Raw genomic sequence first — 12,193 nt, forward strand, 5'->3', positions numbered from 1 at the left:
TCTTGGTTTCTAAGGAACCCAAGAGCTAGAGGGCATTTTTAGGATAATGGGTAGGATGGGATATTTAGACAGTGGATCTGAAGACTTAGAAACTAGAATTGGCCAAAAGAAGGCTATGGTCAGTCTTCTACAATGTGCAGAGTAGCAGTAAGAATTTCAAGATGCCCTAACCCAGGAGGTGTGCCTCAAACTTTCTTTCCACTATGTGTGTCACCAAGGTGAGGGCTGAAGCAGCTCAAATGCTCCATGAGCAGGAGGAAGCTGTGGGATGATGGGGAGGGTCCCAACAAAGACTGGAGCCTTGTCAGCATCATCAGAAACCACAGGAAACCAGGTCAGTGTGTGGGGCCCGCTCCCTTAGCTCCAGGGCTCTGCTATGAGCTCTGTGGCTTCCTGAGCAGACTGTGCTGATTAATGGATCCTTGAAAGAAGCCGAAGGCCCCTTTGGCATGGAGCCTTTTGTCCAGAAAAGCTGGACTAGCCAGTGGGAAGAGAAAGCTAAGCTGTAGTCAGGTGGGGAACCAGGATGAATATGAAGCCACGAGAGGCTTACGTACATTCTATAGTGTTTTCTTCTTGTCCTGCCCAATTCCAAATGGTGTGTCAGTCACTTCTGTCTCTGGCATCCAATGCAAAGTAGTGCTTAATAGCTCTGTTAATTCTCTAAGTGAGGGGATCAAGCATGTGATCCGGGGAGATCCAAGTCCAAGAGCCAGTTAAGAGCCGGGCAGATCTAGAGTTTCGCAGGAGTAGGAGGGGTTAAGAAATGGGTGCAGCCAACCATTTCCCTAACACTGTGCTGGCCTCTTTCCTGCTATGTCTCTGCCAGAGCAGGAGCCCCTTGCCCTCCAGCTGGAGACAGTAGGGTTTTCTGGGGGGCAAGCATCCCTCATTCCCTGTGCTTGGAGGAGAAGGAATGTGGCCTGGCCTGCTTGTTAGGATCAAGGAGGAGCTTTGGGGCTGGGCGGGGCAGGGGCAGGCTAAGGCGAGGGCTCCTGCTGGCATTGTGCTCCCTGCTGCTGTACTACAAAGTCCTGCTGCCCACCTTTCAGGCCGTTCAGCCATGTTCCGGACACCCTGACCCAACGGAAGCCCATGGGGCACCCCAGACTGGCAGCCCTTCTCCTGCCTCTCCACCTGCTGCTCACTGGCCTCTCCGCCTGTGCTGGGATTGGCTACCCCTGTCTGCCCCACTGGAACACCCGCAGTCTGCTGGCCGCCCACATGGTAAGGTGACTTGCCAGGTGGGGGAACCTGCCTGCCACAGGCTGGCAAAGGTCCCTACTCTCCTTTCTGTCCTTTCCTACCTCCCCAAGGCCCTATGCTCTGGTGGTAGCTTCGGAGTGTCCTCTACACAGTCTCAAAGGGTTAGCCAAGGTCCTGGTGGGCTGAGGGTCTGGGCAGGGTGCAGCTGAGGGAAAAGAGTCACAGAGCGTGGGCTGTTTGTTTCTGGGCCTCGGAAGGAGGTGATTTGAGGGAAAGACCCCAGGGAGAGTGCTCCTTATGGGAGTCCCTACTAATTGTACTTCTCTCCTTCCCCCACCCCTCCTCGCCCTGCACTGGGCGCTGGGTTCTTTGCCTTCAGGATGACAGTTTCACGGGTAAGTCTCGTTCCCTGCCCTGCTCCTCTTCCCCATAACCTTTTTTTTTTCAGATTCCCAGTGAGTCTTCCCAGCCTGAGATTAGCATTGTACCAAAGAAAAAGCACAGGGTTTAGAATCAGGACAAGCCTGGATTTGCATTACCGTTCCTCCACACACTGTTCATGTGGCTGGCGGCAGTGCACTTAACTCCTCTGACCCTCAGTTTCTGAGGGGCCTATCAGCACAGTAGAAATAATTGTACAATAAAGACTGTTGCCCCTGAGCTGTGGGGAGAGATAAATGAGAGACATGTATGGATCTCCAGGCAACCCCCCATCCTCTGCTCTTAACTGTCAGTCATAAAACGACCTTCAGCCCTGGCCAGTGTGGCTCAGTTAGTTGGAGTATCATCCCATAAACCTAAAGGTTGTGGGTTCGAGTCCTGATTGGGGCACATGCCTGGGTAGAGGGTTTAGCCCCCAGTCAGGGAGCAGGCGAGAGGCAACTGATCAATGTTTCTCTCTCACATTGGTGTTTCTCTCTCTTTCCCTCCTTACCCCCCTCTCTAAAATCAATAAGCATTTCCTTGAGTGAGGATAAAAAATAAAATAAATAAAATGACCTTCATATTTTTCCACACATTATCTTACTTGAACTTGACAATAGCCCCACTTTATGAATGATAAAGCTGAGGCTTAGAGGGGTCTATAACTTGCCCAAGGTCACACAGCCAGGGTGTAGTGGCAGAGCTCAGCCTCAAGTCCAACTTGTCAGAGGCAGGAGTGACCTTCTTGGACCCTATCACTTAATATTTTTTCATCTTTTGCAGAAAGATCTGTCCATATTCCTTGTCATACCCAGTTGGCTGCCCCAATCTCCCCAAAGCCTTGGGGTGCTTGGCTCTGGAACTGCCCCTGCTGTTTGTGTCTACAACTGGTGTCAACTCGTTCTGGTATGAGAAATAGCCCTTGGACCATTCTGAGTGGGCATGTGAATTAGGGGCTTGAGGGGTGGGGCAGGAGGGAAGAGACTAAGGCAGGTGGGGCTTATACAAGAACAAATGTTTGTCCTGTTTTCAATCTCAACAAAGACTTAGATCATCCTAAATACACAGTGTGACTGATGTTAGTAAGTTCATTTGTATTATTTGTGAAGGTGTTTCTCCTTTCAGCTTGTAGCAGTTGTTGGAATTAAAGCGTTTAGTTCTATAAATATACCTTCTATTTGTAAAGTAAGATCATTCTTATTGAACTCTATATTTTCACTGTCTAGCTCAGTGCCTGGTACATACTAAATGTCCACATACTGCTTAAGAATGGGCAGTTTGCAATTTTTCATGGTTATAAATAATAACGTCTTTAAGATGTTCTCTACTTTTTTCTAGTTAAGAAATTAATCCTTTTTTGATTGCATTATAACTTTCAGAACTAAAGGGGCTTGATGTCATTACCCTCCTTGATCTAAAACGACTTACTGTCCAACACTGGGCCATCATCTCCCGGTAGGGGAGGGGCAACAAAGGGCTGGATATTGAATGTGTCCTTTCCTGTGCAGGCCTTCGGTGGGGCTGGTTCCACCACCTGGTGCAGAAATCCAAAAAGCCTTACATGTTCCAGTTTTGTAGGAGACACAAGATGCCAGCCTCTGCTCAGGTACTCCCCCTGCCAGGCCCAGCCCTGCCTTTGCCCCACAACCCTTTCCTTTCTCCAGCCCTGTGAGAGGTAGAAAGTGTGGAGATGAAGTAGACTATTCCTCCATTACACAGTTAGGGAAACTGCTGCCTAAATGTCAAACAACTTGCCTATGGTCCTGCAGTTCTAGAGAGAGAAATAGAAGCCAGAGATCCTGATGCCTGGCTTAAGGCCAACCTTGCTCTCTGCCTGCAGAAGAAGCTGCTGAGCCGCTGTTGCCTGTCTGAGAAGGGCCACCACACCTCCATCACCTCCCAAGACATCTCCCACAAGAGGCTGCGCTTCAAAAGGACCCAACCTTCAGCCCCAGAGGCAGCGGAAGGTCTCCTGAGACAGGGCTCACAAAGGCATAAAGGTAGACATGGGTGTGTCTGGAGATGGGCACAGTTACTTGGGGGTGCAGGCCAAAAGACAAGGCCACCAAGTCCCCCTTCTCCCCAGGGCCTGAGTTCTACTTTGACTTGCTGCCTGAGGTTCGGGCTATTCGAGTGAGCATCCCCCCAGGCCCTGAGGTCAATGTACGTCTTTGTCACCAGTGGGCACTAGAGTGCGAAGAGCTGAGCAGTCCCTTTGATGCCCAGGTATGGAGTGCCATTGCCCTGCAAAAAGCCAGATCACATGCGCTGGAACAAAAATGGCCTACCCATTGTACATATAGGGAGGCTGAGGTCCGGGGGGGGGGGGGAGATAATTCTCCAAGACCCACAAGTCCGAAGTACCTAGTATTAAGACTAAGCAGAAAATACAGGGGGCCTTGTCACCTAGGAGGATAGGGAAGGAAAGGGCCTGCAGAGACTTGAAGCAACCAGGAATAGCTAGCAGAGAAATAAATACAGCATTTATTGCCAATGAGAGGCCACTCAGTGAGATTCAGGCTGCACTAAGAAACATTTTCAGTTCCTTCAAGAAGTTGCTCTCCCTGAGAAAATAACAAAGTGGTCACGTCTGTTCTGGAGCCCTTCCACTTCCCTCTCTTTGTTGCCTTTTACAGAGAATGAGATTCCCCCATTCTCCCATCCCAGGTCCTGATGCCCCATCTCAAACTCCAGTTGTCCCCAAGGCCCTTGTGTACAGTTGGTATGATGTACAGGGACTGACGCTGCACCTCTGAGGCCCTCCGCCCTCTCTATTTATAAAATGGTGATGACACCTCCCAAGGTCACTGTGATGCTGCATTTTATTGACTGACCACTTTAGCACCCACCGCCCAACCTGGCATACAGCGGCGGTTGTTAAATGTGCGTTCCTTTCCCTGTCTCCTCCCTCCCCAACTCCAAGTGCAGGGTGGGGCAAAAGTAGGTTTACCGTTTTGAGTACACGGAACACAAAGTTTATTCTTCTATGATTATTTATTAATTATTGTATTATTTTTCATATGAACAACTGGAATGTAAACCTACCTTTTCCCCACTTTGTGTTGAGACACTTAGAGAAGATGGTCAGCGTACAAAACAGAGACACCTCAGGAGGAAACTATTCAATTAAAAAATTAAGTTTTGTACAAGAGGAAAAATAAGGTGTTGGCCAAGGTCCCAGCTTCCTCCTGCCCTTGGGAGGGTGCCTGTGCTCTTTCTCAGGCATCTCTTCTCTCCCTTCACTGCCTCGCCAACAGGAAACTGTGTCTTGGGGCCGCACTGTAGACCTGCCTTATGAATTCCTTCAGCCCTGTCTGTGCATAGAGGTGAGTAGAGGAAACGTGCGGGTTGTCCACGGCTCCAAATCGTGCGGTTGGTCAAACATAGCTCCAGTAAGTGAGGCTTTAGAAGGACTGGGTGTTTATGACGTGCTTGGGAAGACGGGTGCCAGCTGGGCTGTGAGCCACACACTGGATCAGAGATGGAAGTGTCCTGCTGAACATGAGACATTCTTGGGGGTGATTCCTATCTCAGCCCCCAATCCCAGCCTTCCTTGGTCCAGACCTGGCCTCAGCCCACAGAGGCGGAATAGACAACCACCTTCAATGTGTGTACTGATTAGTCACAGTGGGAGCATGGGGCCATTACAAGGTTCCACGTGACCCCAAAAGTCTTGTCCCCACTAGCCCTTCATGGTAGCCCTCCTCTCCATAATTCTGAAGTGCCTAACATTAAGACTTCTTTGAAGTAGACAGAAAAGGCAGAGGGCCTTGTCACCCAGGAAGAAACTAAAGGGAGGGTGCAGGCAGAGACTTGGAGCACTGAGCATGTGCCAGGGTGGCCGAGCACCAGGCGTTTGGGCAGCCCAGAGGGAGGGCCCGCACCGGGCACTAGACACCTTGGAAACCACTGAGAGTGGAGGTGTGGACTGAGATGTGGGCCTCATGATCTGCCTCTTTCTAGAGTGGGGTTCTCCTCTCCAGGGACAAGAGGACTCAGCCCCTCACTAACTGAGCTCACTCCCATACTTTAGAGTTCCTCCCCCAGCGTCAAGCATCACTTACCCTTGCCTTTACCCTGTGCTGCTGCCCCTCCTCAGTGCCCTGCCAGCTCAGGTAGCTTGCACTAGGGCAAGGTCAAGACAGAATGGGTTTCAGGTCTGAGTGATATAGGAAAAGCCCTTCCTCTGACCTTCCCTGCTTGCTCCCCTGTCCCCCAGGCATCTTACCCGCAAGAGGACACCGTGAGGCGCAGAAAATGTCCCTTTCAGAGCTGGCCTGAAGCCTGTGAGTGCTGCTCATATGCACTCTCGTGCACGCACAGCCTCTCTCCGTCTCTCTTCCATACACATACACACACCTGAACACACTTCACATCTGTGTTGCAGGAAGCCCCTAGAAGGCGTGGCGGCATTTTCTCTGGAATTGGTGGGAGGAAAGGGCTACCATGTCTACCGATCAGCCTGCCAATAAATCAAGTATTGAACATGGTACTAGGCACTGGGGGAGATTCAGAAATGTGAGACACAGGAGGGAGTGTCTTGAGGGACCAGAAGAGCTGGGCTCACTCACATCCCAGCTCTGTCATTTATCTTCTCTGAGCCTCAGTTTCCTCATCTGTAAAATAATGGTACTTGCCATGCCTTACTTTCCAACCGTTTATAAGGCTTGACTTCAATATGATACATGACAAAGTTGGTGACCTCTAAAGTGCTATCCATACATTGTTGTCCCCAAACATGACAAATGAATAGCACAAAGCAGCCTGCAGTCCAGGGCTGGGTTGCACATGAGGACTAGCCTGTGGGACATGAACTTAGGAAAGGGAGAAGCCAGTGAAGGCTGTCGTCAGCAAGACGAGGTCTCTTGGAGGCGGTGACACCTGAGCTGTGCTCAGAAAATGAGTGGGATTTAGAAAGGAAGGCATTCCTGGTTCTGAGAGAGGAACCTTAGCAAAGATACAAAGACTCCAGGTTTGGGGAGCAGCAAAGAGCTAGCCGGAATGGAGGTGCAAGAAGGAGAGGAGATACATACATAGAAAAGGTAATAAAAGGGGGCTGAAAAAGGTGTGTTTCTTTTGGGGGTTCCTAGACAGACCAGGAACTGTGCTGGGCACCTTCACACACAGCACCTCCTGATGCCCTGGGGGTACGGGTGGCAACGCAGGGCCCAGGCCTCCCTGGGCCTCACCCTCTGCCTCTGCTGCCTTCCCAGATGGCTCAGACTTTTGGAAGTCAGTGAAGTTTACTGACTACAGCCAGCACAGTCAGATGGTCATGGTCCTGACACTCCACTGCCCACTGAAGCTGGAGGCCTCCCTCTGCCAGATGCAGGGCTGGCGCACCCTCTGTGAAGACCTCCCCAATGCCACAGCTCTCGAGTCAGAGGGGGTGAGACAGGTCTCCCCAGGACCTGGGTGGGCAGGGCTGGGGCCCAGGGCCATGCTACCTGACTAACACCCATCTCTTGCCACAGAGGTATGTTTTGGAGAAGGTGGACTTGCACCCCCAGCTCTGCTTCAAGGTACAAGCGTGAGGGAGAGGGGTGGGTGTGGGTGTGGATGGTGCCCGGGGCTTGCTGACCTGCCATTCTTGGATTATTTCATTTCTCAGTTCTCTTTTGGAAACAGCAGCCACGTTGAATGTCCCCACCAGACTGGTGAGCCAATAAGTGACCCTGGCTGGGAACCCCTCCCAACATTTCCCCTCACCCAGCCATGACCAAGCCAAACTGTAGCCCTGTCTTGACTTCTCTGTCAGCTGCAGCCCAGCTCCTGTCACCTCCTGCATACAGGGTCTCTCACATGACACCCTTTGCCCCACTCCCCAGCAGCCCCATCCTGGAATGTGAGCATGGACACCCAGGCTCAGCGGCTGATCCTTCACTTCTCCACAAGGATGCATGCCACCTTCAGTGCTGCCTGGAGCCACCCAGACTTGGGACAGGACAGCCTGGTGCCCCCTGTATACAGCATCAGCCAGGTATGCTCTAGCCAGTCCTTGGCCCCCACTAGGTCTCATTGCTCAGAGCACATCAGGTGGAGACAAGCAAATTCCAGACTTACAGCATCTGGCTATTTATTTACTTGATCAGGCTTTGTTCAACGGGTTCCTCTGCCAGTCAGTGGGGTCTTCCATGGGGCAGTTTCTAATTCTTTCAGTTTCTGAACTTATAGGGATAAACAGAGACAAAAGACTGGCCCTCTCACATCCAGCTGTTCTCTGGCCCACTCAAACTGTTGCCGCATTTATACTGATGCTATCTCAAATTCAGCTGTCCTCTACCACCGCGCTCCTGCCTGCCCCCACCAGGCACCTGGCAGAAGTTCTCTGACAATCCTGGGAGACAGAGCCCCTGGAAGCTGAAGTGCTCTTTGCCGAAGACTGTAAACTACTGACGGATTTAACTCTGTCGGTAGTTTATGTGAACTAAGAACAACTTGACTAGTAGACTTTCTTCTGTGTGTCTGATATAAAAACCACAATCAAATATATCTTCAAAACCACAGCTCCAAGCTGACTAAGCATGAGTAGCTCTTCCAAGTTCTTTCTTAAATACTCACCTGCAGCTTGCTTGTTTGTTTTGTATTCTCTGAGGGCTCCCAAACAGACAGGTGGTAGCAAGTGCTCATGATTTAAGACCAAAACATGCTTGAGATTTGAGACAAAGTCATGTGGGAAAACCTAAAGTTGAGAGCTATGTTCATGGACTCATTTGTTTCTGTGAGCCGGGAGAAGACCACCTTCCTGGATTTCAGCCATGACTTGAGAGCCTCTGCTTCAGCGCTTGCTCACAGCTGACTGGACAGTGGAACCTGGGACGGGGCAGGGTAGGAGGTAGGGGGTGGAGGGTGTTCCCAAAGGATGGCGATTCTGCTCAGCTCCCTGCCCAGCATGCAGAACATAGGGCAGAGCCATATGCTGCCTGTAGACAGATAGTAATCAATTCTGTCCAATTCAGCCTGCATTCATTGAGTGCCTACTCTGTACCTACCCTGTCTTAGGCCCTGGGAGATACAAGAAGAGTATGTAACAGAGTCTCTGCACCTAGGAGTCCCCAGTGTAGTAATAGCTACTAAATGAATGCACACTGCACTGTGTATTCTAAGAAGTGGTCACATGCATATTTCCACATGATGATCAATCATCCAGTAAACCAAGAATTATTACTCTTCACAAACAAATGAAGAAACTGAGGCTCAGGGATCAATGTACCAAAGATCATACAGCTAGGAACCATAAAGGCAATAGTTAAGTCTAGTGTTATTAGCTGTGGTCTCCTGACTCCACCATTTACATTCTTTCCAGTGGATAAGGTGCCTCTTCAGGTATGCAGAACAGGAGGGGGCCGTCATATTATTAACCTCCCTGTTTTGTGAGCTGCTGGAGGACAGAGACAACATCTGTGCCCACCTTCTTTCCTCAGGGTTTGGCACAGAGTCGGTACCCAGGGTATGTCTGTTGACGAGTGCCTGATTGCCTCATTAATGTGTGTCTGGGAATGATCAGTGGGATCTAGGAATGAAGCCAGGAAGGCTTCTTGTCAGGGGTGGCATTTGGCCTTGCGCCTGGGGAGGATTTGGGTTGGGAGGTGTGGGAAGTAGAAAGGAGGAAGGGCATGGGCAAAGCCTCAGAGGCTGAACAGAGCCAGGTCTGCTTCCATGTGAACAGTCACTTTGTTCTTTATTCCGACAGACTCAGGGTTCGGGCCCGGTGACACTAGATCTCATCATTCCCTTCCTGAGGCCAGGGGGCTGTATTCTGGTAAGAAATCCCACCCTCCCTCTCCACATACTCCCCCAGCATCTACTCCACAAGCGGCACATGGGGAAAATCCAGTCTTCCAAAATGTTTGGTTTGGATAGCACGGTGTTTGAAATTGGAATTTGTTGCAACCATTTAAATATTGGGGGATGTCATATTTTAAAAAGCTGATTTTTGGCTTCTTTTAAAAATTCAGAAAACCTGGTGCTCTGTGTCCACATTTGAGCCTGGTGACAACAGGCTGGAGCTCAGTCAGTGGTGTCTGATCACTTCAGCCAGGGCCTGTGCCCTCCAGGTTCTCATGGACGCCCTGGCCAACTTTGAGTTTACTCTTTGAGTTTGCCACTCTTGACCTGTTCTGTGTGGGACGAATTCCCTATCCAGGGGGCCTCCCCTTTGCCATTCCCATGCCTCATTTAACTTACCCTGGAGGAGGCACTATACCCTGGCTCACAGGCTCTGTGCCCTCAGGTGTGGCGGTCAGATGTCCAGTTTGCCTGGAAGCACCTCTTGTGTCCAGATGGTGAGTTGTCTGGGGGGAGGATTACAAGGGAGGTTGGGCCCTGAGAAGCCCAACTAGGCCTCACTCTGCTTGACTCAGTCTCTCATAGACGCCTGGGACTATTGATCCTGGCACTGCTGGCCCTCACCACCCTTTTGGGAGTTGTTCTGGTCCTCACCCTCTGGCGCCCACTATCAGGTGAGTTCACTTGGGGATAATGTGGGGACTTAGACCTGTGCAGCTCCTAGGCTGGCTGCCCCCACCCATCCCCTGCCCAGGCTCCCTTCCCCAAGAGCCATCTACCTACTGCTATACCCAGCTCGCTGCTACCCAAGGCCATGCACCTCAGGTACCCTAGTGGGCAGGAATGGTTTAGGAGGGGCAAAGGTCCCTCCATGCAGGTGGTTCGGTGTACCAAGTTTCTGGGCAAGAGGCGAGTGGAACGGAAATCCAGCCTGCGCTGCACCTGCCAAGCCTGGTGCCCTGGCCCTCACCCCTCCCAGGGTGCCTTTATCTAAATAGCCCCAAAGCACCCCGTAGATTAGAGCTGCCTTGGATACCCACCCCCAGCGCAGATAAGGAGCCGGGGGTTGGTGCAGCCTATGGTGTAGCCAGGAGACTGAGGAAGATAGAGCCGTGGCTGTCCCTTAACCCTCACCCTGTTCTTGTTGCTTCCACCCTAGGCCCCGGCCAAGCACAGCCGGTGCTGCTCCTGCATGCAGCGGACTCAGAGGCGCAGCGGCGCCTAGTGGGAGCGCTGGCTGAACTGCTGCGGGCCACGTTGGGCGGTGGGCGTGATGTGATCGTGGACCTGTGGGAGGGGACCCGCATGGCGCGCGTGGGCCCGCTGCCGTGGCTGTGGGCTGCACGGGCGCAGGTGACGCGGGAGCGGGGCACGGTGCTGCTGTTGTGGAGCAGCGCCTGTTCCAGCCCCATCTGCAGCCTGGACCCCCGCACTGCGCCCCTGTGTGGCCTGCTCAGTGCCGCCCCGCGCCCGCTTCTGCTGCTCGCTTACTTCAGTAGCCTCTGCACCAAAGGCGACATTCCCCCGCCGCTGCGCGACCTGCCGCGCTACCGCCTCCTGCGCGACCTGCCTCGCCTGCTGCGGGCGCTGGGCGCCGCTGGGCCTTCCACCCAAGCCTCCGGCTGGGGCCGCCTGGGTGCTCGGCAGTGCCTGCGGAGTCGCCTGGAACTGTGCCGCAGGCTGGAACTCGAGGCAGCCACACTTACCCACCAAACCTGAGCAGAGCTCCAGGCAATCCAGATGTCTTGGCCATAGGTGTAGGGGGCACTGGCTGGCATCCCAGAAGGAGACTTCTACCCTTGAATTCTCAGTGTGCCTCCTGAGGACTGCTGGCGGAAAGCCTATTGCCTGCCTTCCAGCCCCGGAGCAGAGCACCCGTCGCACACCTAGCCCTTGTGCGTGTGTGTTGGGCTTCCTCCCAAGCTTTTCTCCCTCTCAGAACCCCAGGGAGAGAATCTTTCTTTACTGAGGGCTCCTCTTACTCCAGGGGAGGGAGAGTGTCCCACTTCCTGTCTCCAAAATTTCCGAGAGTAGTTTACACCTGCTCTTGTGCAGGCTACAGAGATTTGGGCAGGGGTAGGGGAGGCGGGAGATTTGGCAGTTTTGAAGGTGGTGGTTCCATGGAAGTGCAATAAAGCCCCCTTGGGAGCCAGAGATCCTTCTTTCCCAGACGCAGGCCTTGCCCAGATGGGGAGGGAGGGAGGACTGGACCCAGGAAAAGGGGCTTTGGCCCTGGGTAGCCGGGACAAAGGTGGGACAGTGGACACCAAGATGAATACAGATGAATAAAGGCAAACATGATGGATAAACTAAGAAACACGTGCTTCTCTAGCATGCCCAGGATGTTCAGATGGGGAAAGGTCGGCACAACCCTGCCTGCGGGTTGTTATCCATCAGTTTGTGGCCCAAATCCTCCGTGTCCACACCCATAGCCCCACCCATCACACAGTGCCACTGGAACGGCAAAGGAGAACTTGGAAATCTTGATCCTCACTGTGATTCTTTCATTAGGAGAGAGGGAAAAAACAGCTCAAAAAAGTGGTGTGTGTCCGTCAGCACACAGCCAGCCCATAGCAAAAGCACAAATGGGACTCCTGTCTGCCTGGCTCTGGATCCTGGTTTCCCTACCCCACCTCTACCACACTTGAGCATGGGCCAGGAAGTGGTGAAAAGCCCATTTTCTTGTCCCTGCCATTAGAACTCCTGACCCACAAAGGGTCGCTGAGGCCCAGGGAGTCTATGTGAAGGGACCATGTGTGCCCAGTAAGAGAGGAGC

The 12,193-nt window shown here is 52.3% G+C and overlaps 1 protein-coding gene across 3 annotated transcripts; it reads left to right on the plus strand.

Annotated features, from left to right (window-relative positions):
- Positions 1–821: 821 nt before the first annotated feature.
- Positions 822–11,925, plus strand: IL17RE (interleukin 17 receptor E). 3 transcript variants are annotated; one of them, XM_045192152.3, is made up of 16 exons: positions 949–1,227; positions 1,586–1,601; positions 2,413–2,535; positions 3,138–3,235; positions 3,470–3,629; positions 3,716–3,855; positions 4,887–4,955; positions 5,849–5,915; positions 6,843–7,018; positions 7,104–7,151; positions 7,241–7,286; positions 7,461–7,609; positions 9,323–9,391; positions 9,863–9,914; positions 9,993–10,091; positions 10,577–11,925. In XM_045192152.3, the coding sequence occupies exons 1-16, from the start codon at positions 1,096–1,098 to the stop codon at positions 11,134–11,136; spliced, it is 2,004 nt and encodes a 667-aa protein (XP_045048087.1). In that variant the 5' UTR covers positions 949–1,095; the 3' UTR covers positions 11,137–11,925. The 3 variants fall into 3 exon arrangements, with proteins under 3 accessions (XP_045048088.1, XP_045048087.1, XP_024412452.1); XM_024556684.4 differs by having other exon boundaries at positions 7,458–7,609; positions 10,577–11,923; XM_045192153.3 differs by lacking the exon at positions 1,586–1,601 and having other exon boundaries at positions 822–1,227; positions 7,458–7,609; positions 10,577–11,922.
- The last annotated feature ends 268 nt before the right edge of the window (positions 11,926–12,193 follow it).

The sequence above is a fragment of the Desmodus rotundus genome, chromosome 8 (assembly GCF_022682495.2).
Source record: "Desmodus rotundus isolate HL8 chromosome 8, HLdesRot8A.1, whole genome shotgun sequence".
In the NCBI taxonomy this organism is placed as follows: Eukaryota; Metazoa; Chordata; class Mammalia; order Chiroptera; family Phyllostomidae; genus Desmodus; species Desmodus rotundus.